General features: G+C 35.1%; 1 protein-coding gene across 5 annotated transcripts in view; it reads right to left on the bottom strand.

The window, feature by feature from the left end:
* Positions 1 to 9114: 9114 nt before the first annotated feature.
* GABRA2 (gamma-aminobutyric acid type A receptor subunit alpha2) overlaps positions 9115 to 22448 on the bottom strand; it is a 124757-nt gene continuing 111423 nt past the window's right edge. For 3 of the 5 annotated variants that reach the window (XM_028092551.2, XM_088021181.1, XM_028092554.2), the window contains one exon: positions 14542 to 16584. In XM_028092551.2, coding sequence (XP_027948352.1) covers positions 16288 to 16584 — 297 coding nt within the window. In that variant the 3' untranslated portion in view covers positions 14542 to 16287. Of the gene's footprint in view, positions 9510 to 14403; positions 14518 to 14541; positions 16585 to 18018; positions 18192 to 22448 lie in introns of those variants that run through there. The other 2 variants (XR_015767795.1, XM_028092553.2) reach the window with 2 other exon arrangements.

Here is a 22448-nt window from a genome sequence, read left to right as displayed (position 1 = left end):
TCATACTTACAGCAAACAACTTGACTTTGCGACTGTCTTTATCTTCCAAGGCTGTTTACTACACACACATGTTTGAAAAGATAATTTGAGACAAAGGCAGCCAGTGCTTTGCAAATTTGCAGAGCTATGAAAGGCCCGTGGGGAATTGTTTCAAGAAGATCTTCCCCTTGCTTCTATACTGTCTTGGCTTCTGGGGAATTTTTCCATGAGTATATACCACCTTATTGATTCCTCTGATAAAGCTGACTGATAGAGGCTTGGATTATATCTGTAATTTTAGCTCATACAGCATTTAACTAAGCCTATTGTCAATGTTCCTTTAAGAAACAGGATGAAGCAAACCTGCAGTATTGACCACAACAATGGTCTTCCGGGTTCTCAAGCCCAACCAGCTGAGTAAATCCCGTAAATCATCAGGCCCATCTTAGGAAGCCAGGAAATTTTCTCTATAAGTTTTTGTATTAACCTCCTGTCCTGAGGCATTAATCCATGTAGAACAGAACATATTAACAATTGCATACTCTGTCCTGACCCTCAAGAAGGAGTCTTAGGACTATTCTCACATCCTTAACAACCCCAGCCAGTGAGTTGAGGGTGACCTGAATGTCTTTATGGGTCAAGGTGGTGTCATTGATTACTTCAGATAGTCAGAAAACAAATTTCCTACTACCTTTTCTAATTGTGTGACTCTTATTATAGGGATAAACTGCCCTCAGCATGCATATAAATAATGAGTCAGTTATCTCTCCAGGAAGCCCCCTTGCATAATCAAGGATAACCTCATTTTGGAAAGCGTTCTGTAGTCTGAAGGCTAAATGATCTACTGGCAGTGTTTCCTTAAATACCTGAAGGTCTCTAAAGTGCAATTTACCATGCTTTAAAGAGAAAAGCAAGTTAGTGCTTTGTTTCCATGCAAGAATTATAGTCCCGGAACACACATGATTCCCTTGGGAAAAAGTGTTATTTGCAATTGTCAGTTATCTCCAGCTGGGACCTATATAAGTTGAGAGGGGCACAGGATGACAGTGCCCCCAATGTGACTGAGAACAAAATAAACATGAAATGACCAGAAGAGGAAAGTTATGATTACAAAACATAGCTTCATCAGTTGGCAAACAATGAACAGAAGTATTCCTAATTTCTCTTCCTCTATTATACATGTATTTTCTTTCCTTCTTTCTTTCTGTTTCTCTCCTCTTTTTGTCCATATTTCGCATAGCCTATGGTTGTAGAGATAGGCTTTATATAGTTATGAATATCAACATAGAATTATGACTGTACTAATAAAAGATTGAGATTGAACACCTCCCAAAGAAAAATTCAAAGGCTGCTAGAATATTTTCTTTTCCTGGGGCGCCTGTGTGGCTCAGTTGGTTAAGCATGTGCCTTCGGCTCAGGTCATGATCCCAGGGTCCTGGAATTGTGTCTCGCATCTGGCTCCTTGTTCAGCTGGGAGCCTGCTTCTCCCTCTTCTTCTACCCCACGCCCCTGCTCGTGCTCTCCCTCTCTCTCTCTCTCTTTCTCAAATAAATAAAATCATTTAAAAAGAGATTTTTTTTTTTCCTTTTGGAGAGTTCTTGAATGTATTTTTTGCTGTTTGGTGATGATTTCATCATGTTTTGTATGAGTTTATTGTTTTTTCTATCTTTTAAAAAATGTTTGTAAATTTAAGTATGAGAAGAAGAGTGCTTGTGGAAATAGTATTGCCAAACTGTGGTTAAAGTAGTAAACTGATAGAGAGTGACTTCCTATATTTTGGAAGTTTGAAAGCTCTATCTTACATAACCCAAGTTCTGGATGATTTATGTATGATCAATCAGATGCAATTCTGTGAGAGTTGGGAGATGGATGAAGGATGAAGACCATGTGTGCTTCTCTCTCAGCTGTTCCTGCAGGCAAGCAGAACTAATAATGGTGCTTGATTTTATGGTGGCAGCAATATCAGACATCCCAGTCACTAACTTGATAGATGTTAAGAGACAGGACACAGAGTAAGAATGTAGCTGGCAAAGTCTGTATGTAGCACAAGGTGATTCTGGACCAAGCAATATCATATTAGCTTCCCGATTAGGGGTTTTCTTGATTGTGGCCATGGTGGTATGGATCTTGAATCAGTGATTTTTTTAATCATAGAAGCGATAACAGCCTTGTTGGTCTGGTCTTCCAGTGTAGATATTGAAATTTTTTTTGAAAATTCATCCCCTATTCTGTTTTATTAGCCTTCCTAACAATTCCGTAGGCAATTTGAAAACTGTAATAAGACAGTTCCGGCTTAAAATACCTAGGTAGACTGTTTTCTGCAACTGAGGTATGATTAATATAGTGCCATAGGTTTACTCCCCCAAAAAATGCTTATTTTTTTTATTTATGAAGTATACACCTTTAACAAACTATGTATACACCCTATAAACTATGACCACAGATCACATAAGCATACCCTTCATGTTCTTATAGTTTTTTTTTCTAAAATTAAATGCAATATTTCAAATTCCTTCAAACCTAAAATCAAAATCAATTCATTTAGATTTTACGGCTTTGAGTAATTGTCTCCTCCAGGCACTGAATTTTTAAATAGTTTCATATTTCAATGTTTATGGAGATACTAGCAGTTTTTCCATGAGCAGTTAATTACGAATGAAGTGGTTTTTTTAATAGAAATACTAACATGATGGCCCCAGCTGCATCTTGATGTATGCAATCTGAGGATGCTTTCTAGGCACTTATCTCTTTAATAGGATGAGTCTGCTTTGTTATTCAATTGAATAATAGATGGCACAACTATCACAGACAATGATGCAAGATTGAATGTTTCGGCATTATCAAGATGAAGTCACTTCCCTTTGAGCTTTCATGTAAAATCTGGCTGAAGTCAATGTCCAGATTTCTTTTTAGAGACTTATTCAGTCAAGAAATCCGTTCACATTTATTGAGCATTTAGTATATACAAAGAACTGAAGTCTGCAATAGAGCATAGGAGAAACAATAAACAGAACATCATTTTAAAATGGTGACATTCACTTACCCATGCTGTTTCATGTGACTGAAATTACATGCAGAAAATGAAGCAAACAAAACTCTAAAGGCTAGGATCTGAGGGCAACCAAGTGAGTCAGTTTCCTTGAGTACCTTCCCTAGTGCTCTGCCACAGATCACAGAGTTTCAGCCTAGAGGTTCCCCATGGGCTAACATGATTTTTGTGAAATACTATTAAATAGGTAAGGTATTTATATTTATATTAATTCCTTTCAGGGCAAGAGAATTATAGAATGACTGTGTAATTTAATGGCAATACCATGGAATTTGGAATTCAAAATATTCAAAATGTGGTTTTATTTTTTTAGGCAAGTCATTTGGCCTTATCTCAAAAGAAACTATCCAGAATGTAGCACAGGCAGTTAAAGACATGGAAAACAAATAACAGAGGTTAAGGAACATGAAGGATGCAAAGACGAGATTTAACATATATCTAATGAACATTCCAGAAAGGGTTGGGAGAAAGAAGAAATGAGAAAGAATGATTTTTAAAGATATAATGACTGAGAATTTTCTAGAACTGATAAAAGAAACAACTCACAGATTCAGAGAATCTCACTGCATTTAAGTCAAACACTTTGACATAAGATGGGCATAATCCTGGTCATTAAGAATGTTACAGATTAATAGGGAAAGCAAATATTGGTAAGTGTGGGCAACATAGGAGCCCGCTGATAAGCACAGGGCCATGCAATCGTTCACAAGTTTTCTACAAAGGTGACTTGCATTTCATGCACAGCCCCGGTCAGTGGGAGGAGTGTGGAAACAGTACTAGCTTCATAGGAAAACAGAACTCCTCCCCTTCCATGCAAGGTCTATTTGTGAAATAACTGAGAAACGCAAACACAAAATGATGCAGAGGCTAATTTTGCCCAATGTTAGTTTAAGAAGTATTATAAAAGTTTGTCTACGTGTTGCTCAAATCAAATGATAAATTATAAGTTATTATCTAGTGTGTCAATTCTACTGTTGTTAGAATATTAGCTAGAGCTCCATCAAATTTGAAGTACTGACTGGGGTTCAGTATTATACAAATTATAATGATGTATCCTTAATAATGACGTATGTTTAACAAGTCATTAATAGTGACACCCTGTATAAACAAAACTTCATTCTGAGCAGAAAGTGAAATGATAAAGTCATTCCTTCAGAAATCAGTACTGTACTACTGTGAAATATGCTAATCAAATAACTTACATCTATATTAAATGTTAGGTGTGACCACTATTCCTGTATCAAAGTTTCTCAAAGGTATAAAAAGTACCCCAAGTAATTATGTTTGAATAAAGAAGCAGCAACATATCACATGCACATTTAACTGTAAAATTTAATAGCAGGTAAATGGACAATTCTAGTTTTTGAAAACAGGGAAGACCAAGTCTTCAAATCTTGATTGCCACTTCCCTTTACTCAAATTCCAAGAGTAATTATTTTGTCACTGTCTTATGCTACTGTCTCACTAAAATAAAATTGCATTCTCTTCTCAAAATGTCATTTCATCTTATCTATTTTATGTAATGTTAGTGTTACCCAGCATGCATTATGAGCATAATGGGTAATGAAGACAGGGAAGGTTTTCTAGCTCCTTCTTGGTCATCAATAGGGACTGTATTTCCTTCACTTACAACACATGTTCCAATTCTGCTTTGCTCATCTCTTAACCTTCTTGTTTGGCACTGTTCCTGTAGTTGGAATATATTGTTTGTAGTTTCTCTATAATATTCCTTGCCAGAATTTGTTTGACGTTAAGCTTTAGTCTCTATCTAGTCCTGGAAACGGAGAAGGCAAAACTTCTAATTCCATAGAGAGCACTTTGATACCTCAGTTCCCCCCTTTCTGAATCCTCTCTAGAGAAAAGATAACAAAAATTTTGTCTTCTTATATATGGAATCTAAAAAAAATTTAATTAAAAAAACTGAATTCATAGTAGCAGAGTAGAATGGGGGCTAATTAGAGGCTGGGATGTGGTGGGACAAGGGGGATAAAAAATAGAGCCGTGGTTGCCAGGGGCTAACGGAAGGGGGGTTGTGGGCAATAATCGTTTAATGGGTACAGAGTTTCAATTTTGCAAGATGGAAAGAATTCTGGAGATGGATGGTGGTGATGGTTGCACAACACTATGAATATACTTACTAGCACCAAACTGTAGACGTAAAATGGTTAGGGTAGTACATATAATGTTATATACATATACCACATAAAAAAGTTGGGAAAAAAAGAGAGCAGCTATGGAACATTTCTCTCCCATACTGTGTGATGAAAACATAATTCTCTTTCACTTTTCCAACAAGAAGAAATTTTTTCTATCAGAATATAATTTCTAATAAATTTATTTGGTGATGAAAAACATTTGTCCTCTCGGAGGACCCCACATCTACATCATGATCCACTTAACCTGGGTCACCAATCACCTCCACACTTCTTGAGGGACAATGCTGATAGGGGTGGTTGTCAGTGTCATAAAGTAGATGGCTTCTCATCCCAATGTAAACTAAGCACACGTAACTTTGACAATGGAGATGTCTATGACAAAGTCTATGAAATTCATGTGTTCTCTGCTCTCCTACATGTTCATTAGTTGTATTTTTATGTTATGTACCTGATACAGCCAGCGTATGCATCATATGCATATAAGCATGATGCAGACATCAGATGCATCTTAACAGCTCAGTTACAAATCATATCATCCTTAAGTAGTTGATTTGTGTTGATTGGAAAATACAATGGTATATATAAACATTGACAGCGATAATTTTTTTATTGTCCTCTTTTTCTACATATTTTTAAATTTTGTTTTCATTTTTGGAGTTTTCCAAAGTGTATAAAAAAAATCTCAGTTGAGTGTAATAGGCACTGTTTGAGGTGTATGGTGAACCTTTGCCCCTCTTCAATGCCCTCTCTCCCTGCAGAGGGGTGGGCCCAGCAGCTGTGCTTATTTTTTTTTTTCTACTTTATTTTTTTTAAGATTTTATTTTTTTGACACAGAGAGAGTGGGGTGAGAGACCGCACGCACAAGCAAGGGGAGCAGCAGGATGAGGGAGAAGCAGGCTCCCCGCTGAGCAAGGAGTCAGAACATGCGGGGCTCCATCCCAGGACCCTGGGATGCTGACCTGTAGGCAGACACTTAACCCACTTGGCCACCCAGGCACCTGTCTTTTTGACTTTAGATGATACAACTGATTGAACCAAAATGCTCTGATCATTTTCTCAAAAATTTGAATGGAGCTACGCGGGCACTAAGTTGTCACTCTTAACACATCAACAAAGTCCGTAACCCCTGTCCTATCTTCCCTTACTTCAGGGCCTTTAATGCTCACTCTGAGATGTCATATATCCTTTTGCTAGGTTCCTTTTGGGCTTATGATAGCTGGAAGTTGCTCCTGCTTTAGTCAAAGGAGTCGCGGAGAAGATGCTGACTTTCAGTAAGGAGATAGAACTTTCAGTAAAATACCGTAACTTCACCACTACCTCAAGTGACCTCAAGGAGTTAAAAAGTTCAATATAATTACTGGATAGGGTACCAGAACATCAAAAAGAGGAATGTCATGATCAGTATGAAGTCAAGTTTAAAACAAGAAGAAGAACTAGAGAATTATAAACATTTTCTCCTCAGGTACAGACTCCGTTGTCTGGAATGAAGTGGAGTTTGAGATAAGCCTTAGGGTGACTCCTGCACACATCCATTGTGGAGTCTTCCTGTAAGCTGATCGGAGGGGCAGGCATGACGACTTCCGAAGACTGACAAATTCTTTCACTTTTACATTTATCTGAGATTTCACGTGCATTTTAGTTTGGAAGTAAAGCTAACTTTTAAACAGTAAGTGTACAAGCAATTCAAAACTGATATTTTTCAGTTATTAGTTTAGATGTTTTTATTATTCAACATGTTAAGACATAATTTAGAAATTCTATTTTTATTATTTTTGTTGATTCATAGAAGAAATGTATAAAATCTTAAACCATTAATGGAATAAAGTGTTACACAGGAGTGAATTTTCCAGGTAAGGGGACACCAACTAATTAAGCTTCCAAATGTGCACTAGAGAAAGGTTACCCCTTTAAAAAAATATTCATTTCCTTGATTTCTTAAACCAAGAACACTGGATATAAATCAACATTTTCTCAAGGGGCAATTGAGGGTTTAGAGTTATTTTTACTACTTGCTTCTGGTCGTTCCACTTTTCCAGTTTTCTGTCTGCATCGGAAAAACTTCAAGAGTTAGTATTGACCACAGCCCTGAGAATATAAACCTTTCTCCATGTGGTGGTGTAACAATCTTTGGGGACTACTATTATTTGAGTCTTATTGCTTTCTCAGCAGTTTCCTTGGATTTACATTTTAAAGGTGGGACAAAACTTCCAACTCCACAGAAAGCCCTTTGAAAACTCAGTTGCTTCTTACCTGAATTCTTCAAAGGTGACATAAATGCTTCCATTTACAGCATGTTTTCATCTACATTAATTTGACAGAGCCTGGACTGTAAATTATTGGGGAAACTGGCTGAATGCTGTTGAAGAATGTAGTATTTTGTGGGCTATAATTTTACGGAGATGAGACCTTGGGGCTGTAAATACTCACCTCAATATTTAAATTGAGTGTACTCTCCTTCAGGAAAATAGTAACAAAAACGTGTTAATATAAATAATTTTTTAAATATTTAATTAAAAACACAGGCTGAAAATGACATTTGTAATATATATATATGTGCATACACACACTCATATTGTTCATAAGTACAGGGTACAAATTAAGAGTAAGAATAATTCTAATTATTAAATTTCAAGAATGAATACTTTGTTATATAAGGTTTGAGATTGTCACTTAAATTCACTATATTATATGAAAAATTGACTTGTAACATTCATTTCACTTTGTGGGTGTTTCTTTTTTTCTTTACTAGTATAGACTAAACTAAATGCTATAGGCAAGCAGTGTAGGACCAATGTTTTTTTTTTGAAAACTCCTCAGGTCAGGGGTGCCTGGGTGGTGGCTTGGGACCGACTCTTGATTTCAGCTCAGGTCATGATCTCAGGGTTGTAAGATGGAGCCCAGCATGACTCCATGCTGGGTGGAGAACCTGCTTAAGATTCTCTCTCTCAGGGCGCCTGTGTGGCTCAGTTGTTAATCGTCTGCCTTCTGCTCAGGTCATGATGCCAGGGTCCCGGGATCGAGCCCCACATCGGGCTCCCTGCTCAGTGGGAAGCCTGCATCTCCCTCTCCCACTCCCCCTGCTTGTGTTCCCTCTCTCACTGCCTCACTCTGTCAAATAAATAAATAAAATCTTAAAAAAAAAAAGATTCTCTCTCTCTCTCCCTCCCTCTGCCACCTCCATCCCTCCTTTCTAAAAAGAAAACAAAAACAAAAAAGCTCCTCAGGTGATTTTAAAACGTGGGTAGAGTTGAGAAATATTGCATAAGAACTCACCATGTTGATAAAAATTGCTTCCTATTATATCTTTTTGACATTTAAAAGTATTTCATTTGTGATACTTGCAATAATAATCAAGAGTAGTTCATTTAAATAATACTGCATTCAACTTAGAGAATGAGAAAGCTGCAAGATTCCCCGTTTACAAACAGAATGATGAATTTGAGTCTATCTAACAAAAAAAATCTTATTTATTTTACTGAATGTTTTCATGTAAATGTGAACTTTTTATGATAGAAAGTAGCCAATTTTCTGGATGAACTTGTTTTCCATATCGCCACTTTCTTAATGTGTTAAAGGAATCAACGTTAGCACTTCATGAACCCCCTAAAATTTCAGGGTAGCTTTATACTTTCCTTGTCACCCTATAACTTTTTATTTTAAAAAGAAATTTAAGAAATTAACATTTAAAATCGTTATTACAAAATATCACTGTTATATCCCAATGTAAAAAAGTCACAATAAATTCAATTCTTGTAAGCAAATATGTATGAATGACCAGAGTAAAAAAAAAAAACCACAATTTTCAGATCAAATATATTTAAATTAATTTTAATAAGTACAAAAAGATAATGTTTAGCATTAATTTGCATGTGATTGATTAGTATTTTTTTTTAAACAGCAAGCATAATGACACATTCAATAAAGGCCAAATTATCTTACATATGTGAAAAATAGTGACTTTTCCCAATTACAACAAGGTCACAAATTACAAATATTATTAGCTCTCGAATGATTTTCTCAAATGAGAAAACCTATCATACAAGTATATTGTCACCCAGAAAATTTCAAATTTCACCTAATGTGAATATTCAAAGTTTAGTGTTGGAGCTGTATCATGCATTCTCTATGCATGTAATTTTATTATTAATATGTAGCAAGGGGAAAACATTTCATTCTTTTCTGTTTTTTTTTTTCAAATTTAGCAACAAATATGAAGCTTTCGTAAGTTTTCATGCATGTCAACTCTAAAGGGAATATTTCATGAACGGTAACATTCTTCATTTTAGAGCACACCAAAACCCGAATTTGTATCTTCTCAGGAGAACCTTGAAGAAAATTGGATACCAACAAACTTTAAATCAATTATGGAGCAGGCACTTAAGATCAATAAGTAATCAAGAACTTATCCATGGATGCTAAAGTTTAATTCATAAAAATTGTGGCTCAAAGTTCAGTTTCATTTAAGCCACTCTAATCATACATTAAACGTCTTCACCCATTATGCAGTTTAAAACACAGCCAAGTACTTCAACTACTATGTTGAATGTTTTTAAAATAAATAAATGGGAATGAATCTATCAGCCATTATTTCTTAAGTAATTCCATACCTAAATCCTTTGTTTTGCTTTCCTAATATCATTTGTTCTCACAAATGAACTTCATGGGAAGTACTCATATTTATACAATAATATAGGCTGGAATTTGACAGCATGTTTGGGTAAAGTAAGTCTTCTAAAACGAAGCATGAAAAACCAAAATTTTCACACCAACTGAGCTATTTCAACACTAACAATCCCAACTTTGGCATGGATTTGGGGTCTGTTTAGACTTCTTTCTATAAATAGTAACTTGCAACAAACGGATGAAGTCAATACGTAATTCTTTAAATCCAATGAGTTTAAATGTCATGAAACCAACCATATGGCAAGTAAAACAAAACCTGACTCCTAACAAAACTGGCCCCCCCAAGAAAAAGAAAGAAGAAAAGAAAGAGTATGCTTAATCAATTTTAAGCATTTTTATACATTATCATTACCTACGGTTCAAAAAAGAAAAACGCAACATACTCCTAGAACCTAAATTGTAATCAATGTTTGTGAATAAATAGTTTCACAAAAATGGGTTCTTGGTTGCTTTATAGTTCAGTATTTGCTTGGTTTTGTCATATAGAAAAGCAAATGGTGGACTTTTCAATGATTGACGCCCCTCAAAAGGTATGAATATAAATTTGAATTAAAGCAGAGAAAAATACAGTTTTTTTTTTTACTTTGTCTAAAATATGTGTTAGACTAGCATGTCGGTGTACTATATAGAAATTCTAAACTTCCAGAACTTCAAGAATCACACAGTGATTTCCGGTTGTTGTGAGGACTGAATGAGGTACTCTATGTGAAGGGCTTAGAATATCAACTAGCATGCGATGAGCTCTCTATAAGAATAAACTCTGAACCATCTCGATTCAAAAAGGTATGAAACTGACCAGTAATGAATATAGATGACTAGGTATTTGCATACGATCAACAAGATATTTAATTTAATGAAACCTTTCACAAACCTCCATTTACAAACTTGGAATTCAAAGATTTTCCTATCCTGCCTTACAAGCAGAATTGTGAAGTCATTTGAGCCAACTAGAAATACAGCAGAAAGATGTTTACAACTTTATAGGAAGGCTATTTCTAACCATATGTATGGCTCAAGACTAAATTCCAACTAATAATTTTGTTATGGATCTACTGAAAAAAACTATTCTATTGACTAAGTTAATGGCTAGTTAATAGGAGCTACATTTGAGATTGGACCGATTAATAAATTGTTTAGATTTCATAAAATTGTCTGAATTTCTCAAAATGTTCTTTCATACCTGGAAATACACACACAGACACACACATGCACTCACATACACACACACACTTCTAATCAAAGCTAAGAACTTATTAAGGGTTCTTTGGGAACTATAAACTGAAACATCTATTGGTTGTTCTTCCCTACTGGCCATATTAACTGATATTATGTATTAACTACAACACAGAGAAGGTGATTTAAAGTGGGGAATATAATTATGTATATGAGGAAATGTTCTTCATAAATACAAATATAGACTATTTCAACTAAATAAAGTTGAAAACAGTGGTATAAATATGTTGAATGATTAAGAATTTTCAAGAAAAACACGATGATACCAAATTCTTATAAGAAATAAATTTTTGAATAATTTTTTGATTACCTTTCCTGCATGCCTTCACATGAATTTCATCTATTTTAGTATTTTCATCATGATGCTTACCATGATGGAATCATAACTGTTAAACATTTCTGTATACACTCACGCATATAATTTCTCCCTTTTCTTGGGAGTTAAAAAGGGAAAATGCTTCACTAGGTTTAATTAGCAACAGCCTCATTTTTTCTAGTGGGTTTTTCTCTTTGATATTTCTTTCCCTGTTTTTGAGGCCCTAAATTTGTTTTTGAATTTGATGAAAATGTGAGTGATTACACTAATGGAAAATATTAGTATTTTTATATAAATGCTGGTTACAAAAGATTATGGATATTAAAAATTTCATTAAAACTGGATTTCATCTTTTAAAGCATGAATTCAATAAAGAAAAAAGATTATACTTTGTCTTGTCCACACTGTTTTGAGTAATTTTGATACAGTGTCTCTGGTTTCCAAGCATGAATATTAAAAATAACCACAGCCCTCCTCAGTTTAAATGGTATGCTTCTATATACTCTGAATTAATAAGAGGGAAACCCAACGTGCCCATGAAACCTCAATTAAAAGGAAAATAAATTCACTACAAGGTAGCAATGGGTCAGCTTGATTCCCTTGAAATTCTGAATCTTTTTATATAAATCTTGTCATTTGCAACAACTGGATAGAACTAGAGGGTATTATGCTAAGCGAAATAAGTCAATCAGAGAAAGACAATTATATGATTTGACTCATATGTGGAAATTAAGAAACAAATTAGAGGAGCATAAGGGAAGGGAGGGGAAAATAAAACAAGAAGAAATCAGAGAGGGAGACAGACCATAAGAGATTCTTAATCATAGGAAACAAACTCAGGGTTGCTGGAGGGAAGGGGCGTGGGGGAGATGGAGTAACTGGGTGATGGGCATTAAGGAGGGCATGTGATGAATGAGCACTGGGTGTTATATGCAACTGATGAATCACTGAACTCTACCTCTGAAACTAATCATATACTAATATGTTAATTAATTGAATTAAAATTTTTTTTAAAAAGCTAAATAAATGTACTACCGGGAGCAATGGGTCAGCTTGATTCCCTTGAAATTCTGAATCTTTTTATATGAAAAAAATGCTGCAAATTGCTTCAAAAATATGCAAATGCACGTAAGAATGTGAGAAGACTAACAACAGGAACAACCTATACAGTTTGGTGTTTGGTAAACCTATTAATATGGTCTCAGATTCAAGTTAAGTAATAAACATTTCCCCATTTCACAGGTATTGTCTGAGGCATCAAGAATGAAGCATTTGAAAAAAGTCTTAATAGATGCTGAAGAACCATGACTTTGCAGGTGACTTGACTTACTTCTCTTGTCCCTTCACTGAAATGATGACAGGCCATGCCAAAGTACAATAGTGACAGAATCCACAGAGCTTTGGCACCCCTCTAGAATCTATGATACCATGGCAGAATTGAGTTCCCTTAGCCAGGAATATAAAAAGAACCATATCGTAATTAAATACTGGATTACATCTTTTATATATCAAAGAAAAATATGAGTGAAATAATAGTGTCTGTGTTCTTTTTAAATAAACAATGAAATATTCAAGAAAAAAAATGGAAAATGTCACTCAAGGGGATCACTTATCCAAACCTGAGATAAATTCGAGAGAGATCCCTGAAGATTGCTAAAAAGTAACGTTGGCATTTTAAAAATCACTGTTTAAAATCATTACTAAATGCTTATATTTGTTCCTTTTTTGTTTTGAAAAATAGGAACATGAATGGGAGGAAAAAACAAAACAGCCACTATCTTAAGCACACTCATGATGATATAGCTCATTAGAACAACTCTCAGTGCTAAATTAATTCATGTGTTCCATTTAGCCTTTGATCTTAAGTCTTTAGAAGAAGAAGGTGCACTTTAATTTTCAATTAAATTCTGTGGGTGTGATATAAGTGTTAACATCATCCCCATGGTATGGCACATAGTAGGAGGTAAAAAAATATTTGTTGAATAAATATTAGCTGATTCAGAGCAGCAACTAGCTATACAATAATGAGACTCTATCTCTGTATATGCACATGTTCTTATCTACATTTTGTACATACCATAACTCTTTATGTCAATGTACAACTGCATGAAATAGGCATCATATTATGGGCCAAAGAGACCTTTGTTAGTATATTAAAAATGTATTTCCTGAAAAATTGGTCTCATTTTAATAAATTCATGTCACTTCTATTTTGCATCTTTAAAATGCTTTATGGAAGGGAGAATGACTGTAAACAGTATAGTTCTATAATTTAAAATCATTTTTCATGGAGCATCCTCCCTCTCTCCTGCAAGACCGAAAGCTCCCTTTGATTTATCTAAACTTTAAAAGATTAAGAAGTGCATAAAAAAATACAGCAAAGTGGAGAAATAATAGAAAATCCTTATCTACATTATCAGAAAATCTGAACTGTCGGGATGTTATTAAGCTCAAATAAGATTTTGGCAATGAAAACGAAAAATAAGGATAACAGTAAGAGTAACTTTTCTGGCCAATCTACCATAAATGTTAATAAAACTGGTGCCATCAATGTAGGTGCAGCCCTTTGTCAAAGGTAAAGATGAGTCTTTTCTGTTGTCACACAGAAACTGCTATTTACAACTATTTTTACATATGTACATATTTATAAATTAATAATTTATAGTCAGACATGAAGGGGGAAATGCAGAACTTACAAAAACAACATTTTAAAGTATCTAATAATGAATACCAGACAAGCATTTTTATTGCTTGCCCTCAAGCATGGTGCACTTTCTTAGACTGTTGCGCACTTTCTTAAACTCTACCGAGGATCTAGGTTATATTTAAATGTGTAGGAAAATAGAATATCTTCTATTTCAGTATACGAATAAAGTGTATATGTTAGAACTATTTAGATAACAAAGAAGCTGTAATTGGAAGGGAATTAAAGAAATAGATTTATTAGCTCATGTAACAATTTTATTTTATTAAGGATTACGGATTACCTTTTGTGAGGGAATTTTTAATGTCAAAGCTGTCTTCACGGCAAATTCTGTTAATAAGATGCATTTGTGACCTTGGTATTAATACAGTCATGCAAAGCACATAATAGAATCACACTAAAACAAAGAAAATGAAAAAAAAAAAAAAATTTAAACGAGGCAAAGGAATAGCAATTTTTGTTGTGATTTTGCTTATTTCCGTAAGATACTCCTTTTATTTGATTTTATGAACATACTTATTTATGCACTATACTGAAATACTGTACAAAACTGCAAGAAATGCCACTATTTGACTACTTATGTTTCTACAAAAACACCATCATAAAGGTGTATCTATCAGTAAAAGTCAACTAATAACTGCTAATGTAGATGTGAGTCAAAAGGATCTGGGGGTATGCCAAAAATGTTAAATCTAGGCATGAGACACAATTGTTAACTTCTGTTAATACATTTCAGGGGCATAGAGAGTATATTTTAAATATTAAAAGAAAAATGAATTTTACATATTAATAATTAGTAATTATATAAAATTGAAAACTGGTTTCTAATTTAGCTATTTGTGTGTGTGTGTGTTCTAATTTAATTAGTATGCATGTGTGGGGGTGGGTGTGTGTGGGTGGGTGTGCGTGCACACACGTACACTCATGTGCGTATGTGAACTAATCCAGAATCTGTTGGTGATGCTTTAAAGTTTCTGTTTAAAAATGTTCAACTCTTACCAAAACCTCTTCTGGTATACAAAGCTTGTTGTAAATTTGAGCCAGTGAAATTTAAAGTCGCAATTTACAAAAGCAGATTTACATTAATTCTTATCTGAAAGCGCTGCTTCAAGACAGAAAAATGTGCCAACTAACTGCCCTTTCCTTTGTAATTAGTGGCTTCTGAGTCCTGATGACAAGAGGCCTTAAGGCAGAATTTGCAGTAAACAGGAAAGAAGAGAATCGTGTAAGTGCTCATCTATATGCTGGGACACCTATGAATTCTCATCGGTGGGAGTTTTTGGCACAATTTTCTAATCCAATATGAATGTTGCTCCACAGCAGCCAAACTGGATGCTTTTTCCAGTCTCCAGCACCAAGAAAATTTAGCTGATCAATTTCAGTACAACACATACCTGGAAAGAGTAAGACATATCTGTCTTTTTTTTTTTTAATTTAAGGTAGTTTCCAATGATTAAAATAATCTGTAGGATTTCAATTATTACTCCCAAATAAACTCTGATGCTAAAATGTAATGACCATGACATTCCGATAGTTATTAAATTCTAGGCATAATTAACATCCTGTCAGGAGTGACTCGTAATTATTTGAGCTTGTCATGCGGTAATATGTTGCTATAGATGCTATACAGAGTAATTAAAAGCTGATTTCAGATCTCTAGTTTTTCTTCTGATGTGTGCTAAGCTTCCAATTACACTAGCAGGGATTCGGAGCACTCATGAAGGGAAATGATGTGGCAGATACGAGGTTCTGTGATTTAGAAGAATTCATCTTGGAACGACAGTGTTACCTTACGTTATAGTTAGGCAACAGGAGAAAACAGTCCTATTTAAGACCTAAATCAAAAGAGTTCATCAAGTGTGGTATGGGATCCCCACTTTCATCACTAGTAGGAAACAAATTAGATCATGTGAAACCCACTATAAACGAGTTCCTAGGGTAAATCTTTAAAAAAGGCAATGGCTCTTTGGGAATGGGGTGCTTTCTGCCTGTAGTTCCACAAGTTAGCAAATGCGTGTCTCCGTTAGAGGTCTACTGGTAAGCTTTATAGCTATATACATACTGTACATGTTGGTTCACAAATTAGCAGTTATTAGTCAGACTGTACATAGCAAAACAAACAAAGTTCTATGTTGCTATACATCCCAAAGATAACCTGTGTCTAGATTCAAGGACTGACCCCTAATACAGGTTCTCTGTTTAAATACGTAGCCCAGTAAACTAAATTAAATGTACCAAACAAAACTGGGAAAACTATTCTAGACATTCTGTCAATTTTGCTAACACTGTTGAAGGTTTTCTTGGCCTCCGCTGGCTTGTTTTCCGGCTTCTTATTGGGTTCTGGCGTGGTTGCACTCTTGGAGATGGTGGAGAGAACTGGGTCTTTTGAAAGATTCGGGGCATAATTGGCAACAGCCACCGCATAAGCATTGTTCTGTATCATGACAGAGGCTTTTTCTTTTTTCTATTGAGAAATACAAGAATTAACACAATGTGGGTTGAGCCTGCTACTTAACATTTTCCAAACTCCAGTTCAAATTCTGAAGAAAAGTATCTTGATAAACATCATTATCCATTAGAAAGATGAAGTTTAGGGAAATAAATAAAAGGAGTCCTGAAACCATGAGGAAAGCTCCAGAGTAAAATCAAGGATACCATTTTCTTGGAGAACCATTTTTTGTTGTTGTTTACATGGAAAAGAAACAATCAAAACCACACATCTAATAAACAATGCAACATTTTGACTCTTATATGTTATTCAAATATTTGCTGAATGGATGAGAGAATGAATAAATGAAATGTAGAAATATTTTAACAAGAGGAATGATCATCTACAATGACCACAATTTTTGAATAGAGAAATTTAACTTCCTTAACTAGATAACAGGATTTCTCTCTTTCGTGTCAAACGCTTTACTCATATGATGGGAAACTAACCATATACAGTTGGCAGTGAAATAAATATTAAAAATGTGGGACAAAGATAAAATACAAACTTTGCTTTTTGCCTAGCTCATCCACAACCGGTTTCTCCTCCTAATCCCCACCCACTCGAATATGACTCACTATTACCTCCTGCCTGGACCAGATAACATGCTTTGTGCTCTCCTAGCTTCACTTGACCTTGTCCAATCATTAGAGCTTCACTTGACCTTGTCCAATCATTAGACACACTACAGCCACAGGGATTTTTTTTTTTTAAGACATCAGTGGGATCACGTCACTCCTCAGCTTAACTCTCTTAAACACTATCTCATGGGACTGAGAACAAAATCAGTAGTTCTTACCATGGCTTCTTTACTTCATTAATTATATGCTAGTCCCATGAAATAACTTCAGTTTTCAGGAATACTTTCTTGTTTGATGCCTTTGGCCATGCTACTTCCTAGCCTGGAGGGCCTCCCTTCCATCCTGTTTTTCATGTCATCAATCCCCTCTCATACTTTGGTCTTGGCTTAGTCTTGTCCTCAAAAAGACCCTCTTAACCACTCCATCTAGCACAGTCTTTTTGGCCATCTGCACTCTTCACAGCACTCAGATTACTTCCATCACGGCATTTTTCAAAATGTATAAATTCTTTCTTTAGTTGTGTAATTATTTGATTGACATCTTCCTTTCTCATTAGCATCTAAGTTCAATAAAGGCTGGTGCTACTTCTGCTTTGTTTACCATTATCAACTTAGCATGATGCCTTCCGCCAGGTAGGCACATAATATGCAGCTGAATTCATGAACCTTAAAATATAAATAATATTTACCTGCATTTCTATACTAGTATAAATGTCTTCTTAGTTATCTAAATGCAAACAAAATTGAGCCACCTATTAATTATCCAAAATAATGAAGAGTGTAAATCAACAGATTTAGAGGATCAACTGGCCTAGAACAGAATTTCGAATTATCAGGTATTTTCAATTAAGTATTCTCAAAATGTTCAGGTAAAAGGAGATAAGAAAGGGCCTCTGAGAGCCCAAGAGGATCTGAAAACAGGCCTGGATTTCTTGTCCTTCACTGGCATCGGGTTTCTCCCTCTCCTCTTTCCCTTGCTGATGAGGCATTCTTCCAGACCTGGCTGGAGTACAGAAGGAAAGGGTTCAGGGTCCACCATTATGAAAGCTACAAAACAGCTTTTATTCTGTAATGACACATGCAGTTCCCATGTTACAAATGGAGAGTCATCCCCGACTATATAACTGATAGCCAGATAATAGCTAACACCTTCTGAGCACTAGGATGTGTCAGGTTGAGTGGTAAGCCTGAGGGTGTCATTTGTGAAAAACTTCACTCCTGGAGAGGAGGTAAGTTCTATTAACCCTATATTATAAATTCCAAAATGGAGGTTAAAGAGGTTTCATGACATAACCAGGTCTCCTGTTTACCAAGTGGCTGAAAGATCACACAAACTCAGATGTGTGTGACTTCTGAACTTCTGCTTTAAACATCATACTGTGTGACTTTCTCTTTGAGGAAGCTATTTGAAACCTGGGAGTACACTTTTACCTAAATTTCTCCAATTGAAGTTTGTATCACTAGGTCAATCCTCTAAAAAGACTCTTTAAACCATAAAGTATGTAACATATAGTGTTTATATTATCATTATTTCAATTCTACCTAAATATCATTTAAAATAATATCAAATTGTACTTAGAGAGAATTTGGACTTTGGGAATGTTCCTTAACCTCTCCCTGCTTCAGCTTCCAGGTGGAAAAAAAGGGGGGGGGGATAATTATACCAAAGCCATAATGAACTGTTGTGAGAATTGAATGAATAAATGAATATTCAAACCACATTGAAAAGCACAGCCTCATAGTGGAGAGCAGTAACAGTTATAACTCTATTACAAGCTAAACAAGAATACTGGCTTATAAAATGTATAGACAATATACTTTATATCTTTGGAAGAAGACATAAACATTGCATGGAGGAACTCAAGAAAGGAAGAGGGACATTTAAGTTAGGTTAAGATTCATGGTGCAGGGCTTAGATATTTTCACAAAAAACTTAAATGCAAATGTCCTTTGTTGCAAGAGGAGTCTACAGATAGAAACTCTGTACTGACTCTTACCAACCTCCTTCCTGCCCAACGCAAATAACCTCCAATTGTATATAAACCCACAGGTGATGCTAAAATTATTTAACAAACTCTGAAGCACACGCACTAACAAATCAGAACAGGTACTTTAACTAATCTGAATGAGTATCAGCTGTAAATACCCAGAGGGCTGTACCAGTAAGTACCGACCAAATATCACCCCTGCATGTTTGTATGTTGGTGTTTTCTTTTTTATCCCAATACTGTCGATACTATAATATGCAGTGTTAAAAATAATTTTAATGTATGTTTGTAACTTTTATTGCCTTAAACTACAAAGAACAAAATTTCATATTTTTTCTTCATTGCTCAAAGTATGGCTTCAATCTCTGAATATAAGTATAAACTTCAGAGGCAAGCTCCGTACCTGACAAGACGATGGCTTGACTTCACAATGCTCTCTTGGAACTTGGAAACTTGATTATTTTCAGAACCAACAGCAAGCAAAAGTGCAACAGTCATGAACTATCTGTAGTCAAAACCCAGTGGTGGACACCTGTAGTTTCTTACCAATTCATTAAATGAAGCACAGGGTACCCTCATGGTGCTAAACTTCTCAATTGCCTGTCATAGCCTCGTAAAGCCTTTCTGGCTCAGATCTTACAAAGTCTTGTTTTAAAGGATAAAAAAACTCCCCTCAGTCCATTTGAGAGTAACTGTCACAAATCTACAGTAAAGCAAATTGTTCCTATTTAAAATTATTAATATCATGTATATAGAGAAAAAATACTATTGAAGTCATAGCTGACTTACAGTTCTCAGATCTGCTAAAGCAAAGTACACAGATTAAATCCACATAATATATTCTATTACTGTTCTTTGTAAGACATAGATCTGCTAGTGATAGTATTAAAAAATATTCAGACTCTAGGCCATTACTAGAAGATATTACCTTGCCCTATTCATTACTAACTTCTAGTAAAAAGAACCAAACTGATATATTATGTTTTAAATCCTCTTTGAATATCTATATAAGCCTCTGATAAAGGCAGACCATCAGCAGGCTGAGTACTGGGGCCAGTGATTTTGACCTTTTTAGACTAATTCTACTTTATTCAGTGTGACCCTTGGCCTACACTCAGACCCTCAGCCTTGAAGGGAAATAGTGCAATGAAGTCTATTGTTGTGTTAACTCTTCAAACCAGTACTAACTGCCGCAAGATAATTTTTTTTAAACTTTTTTTTTTTTAAAGATTTTATTTATTTATTTGGGAGAGAGAGAGAGAATGAGAGAGAGTCTGAGAGGGAACAGGGTCAGAGCGAGAAGCAGACTCCCCGCTGAGCAGGGAGCCCGATGTGGGACTCGATCCTGGGACTCCAGGATCATGACCTGAGCCGAAGGCAGTCGCTTAACCAACTGAGCCACCCAGGCACCCGCAAGATAATTTTTTTAATGTTCATGTTTCTATATGAAGTTTTTGTTTCTTTTGAGAATTAGGCAAGCTCTGATTTCTACCTATTTTCTCATAGTCTAATTTGATCATTCTGTATTTCTGCTTTAAGTCTCTTAGGTAGGCCACTTCATATTAAGAATAAGGTCAGGTACGGCTGAAAATGTAAGTAAAGAAAATAATGTTAAATGTGAAGAATGAGACCAAACAGAAGGAGAATGGGGGACATGAAAGCAACTGGACACTGCTATTTTCTATTAATTATAAGTAACTGCTAAGGCTTTTGTTACCAATACAAGGATAACTAACATAATACTTCTCATCAGAATTCTTACCCATTATGTTTAAGGTAGACTTCTCTATCAACATATTCCATAGGTAATTAAAACATAAAATAACCAGAAATGAACTCACGTTACTTTTACTCCCAACCTAATTCTGTACACCTTCCTGCATTCCCTAACTTGTGAATGATACCACAATTGAGCCAGGAACTGATAATCAACCCACACTGACCCCCTAGTCAGATCCATTTTATACCGACTCAGCTCAAAATCACTTCTTATTGCAATAAGTACTCCTTCCATGTGCTTCCATAGCACCCTAGTGTTTGTCTCAATAATGAAAAATGCTTTTTTCACTTATTTTTTCTTCCACTTGATTGTAAGCACCTCGAAAGCACAGACTGTGCAATGCAGAGCTCCTAGCAGAGTTCCTAACATATAAAAAGGCTCAAAAAATGTTTATACCAAATGACATGTACAAGAATTACTGTGACCAAAAATACATATTTAGAAAATATATAATATATAAAATATGAAGTATTTTATAGAGTAGCTATTGATTAGATTCATAAAAACTAGATTCCCATTGTATGTCCTACAATTCTGCTATGTAATGATCTTGAAAGTCCTCAATTTTCCTATTCCGCATGTTTATGGAAGTTGTTTTGTTATAATTGAGACTCATATAAGTGGGAAGGGGGAAAATGTGGCTAAACACAAAATCAGTGAATTATGTATTTTTAGACATTATATGGGGAAAAGAGTAAAATATGCCGCTATAGAATTTGTTGATGATGTTACTGAAGTGGAATGAAAATGAAATATAGCCCATACTAATTAATTTTTCTATTTTTTTAAACAATGTTTTATAGGATTCAGAATATTCTGAATTTATTACTTTATTAGAATGTCTGAATATGTATTTAAGATTTCAAGTCTGGAAAATTCAGATTATAGAAATCAAAATGTCTTACACCATGGGGCAAACCAATCTCAGCTTCCTTAGAGTATTAGATAAAATAATGTGGTAATAACTTGAGAAAATGCCCGATCTAAAATACAGCCATCTATTAGCAAAGTGACCTGGGATATAAATAAAAATAATAATCACATGGTTTCAGAATTGGAAAGAATAGCAGAGACTGTCCTTAGACTAAGGAAATGGAGCTCTCATAAATGTAACACTAAATAAGAGAGTGTTTGGGAAAAACCCAAGGTAGCCAAAGTAGCAAATCTATGCTCTTGCTATATATATCATGTTGCTTTTTTAGTCTATTGTGGCCACTAGCAAGCCCACTAATTGTAAAGCAACAACATGCTCCTTGGTCAGATAATACGCTGTTAACTGTCTGCTAGCCATCCTGACTGAGAAAAGTGATACTTACAGAAGATTGTTTGAAGGTTATACAGTCCATCCACTTCTCTAAGTACTCTAAAGTCTTTCCTTGGATTAAATTGGGCCATGAGAAAGCTATATACTTGGACCATATTAGCTTAGCTCCTTGAAGAATTGCCTTCACTGAGTTGTATGTTAATGTAATGCCTTCAGCTTTTATTGAAG

This window comes from Eumetopias jubatus, unplaced genomic scaffold, assembly GCF_037043125.1.
Source record: "Eumetopias jubatus isolate StellerSeaLion01/CBP00866 unplaced genomic scaffold, mEumJub1_p1.0 scaffold_2, whole genome shotgun sequence".
Taxonomy (NCBI): domain Eukaryota; kingdom Metazoa; phylum Chordata; class Mammalia; order Carnivora; family Otariidae; genus Eumetopias; species Eumetopias jubatus.
Note: the sequence above shows the minus strand (reverse complement) of the source record. Positions and strands in the feature narration are given on the sequence as shown.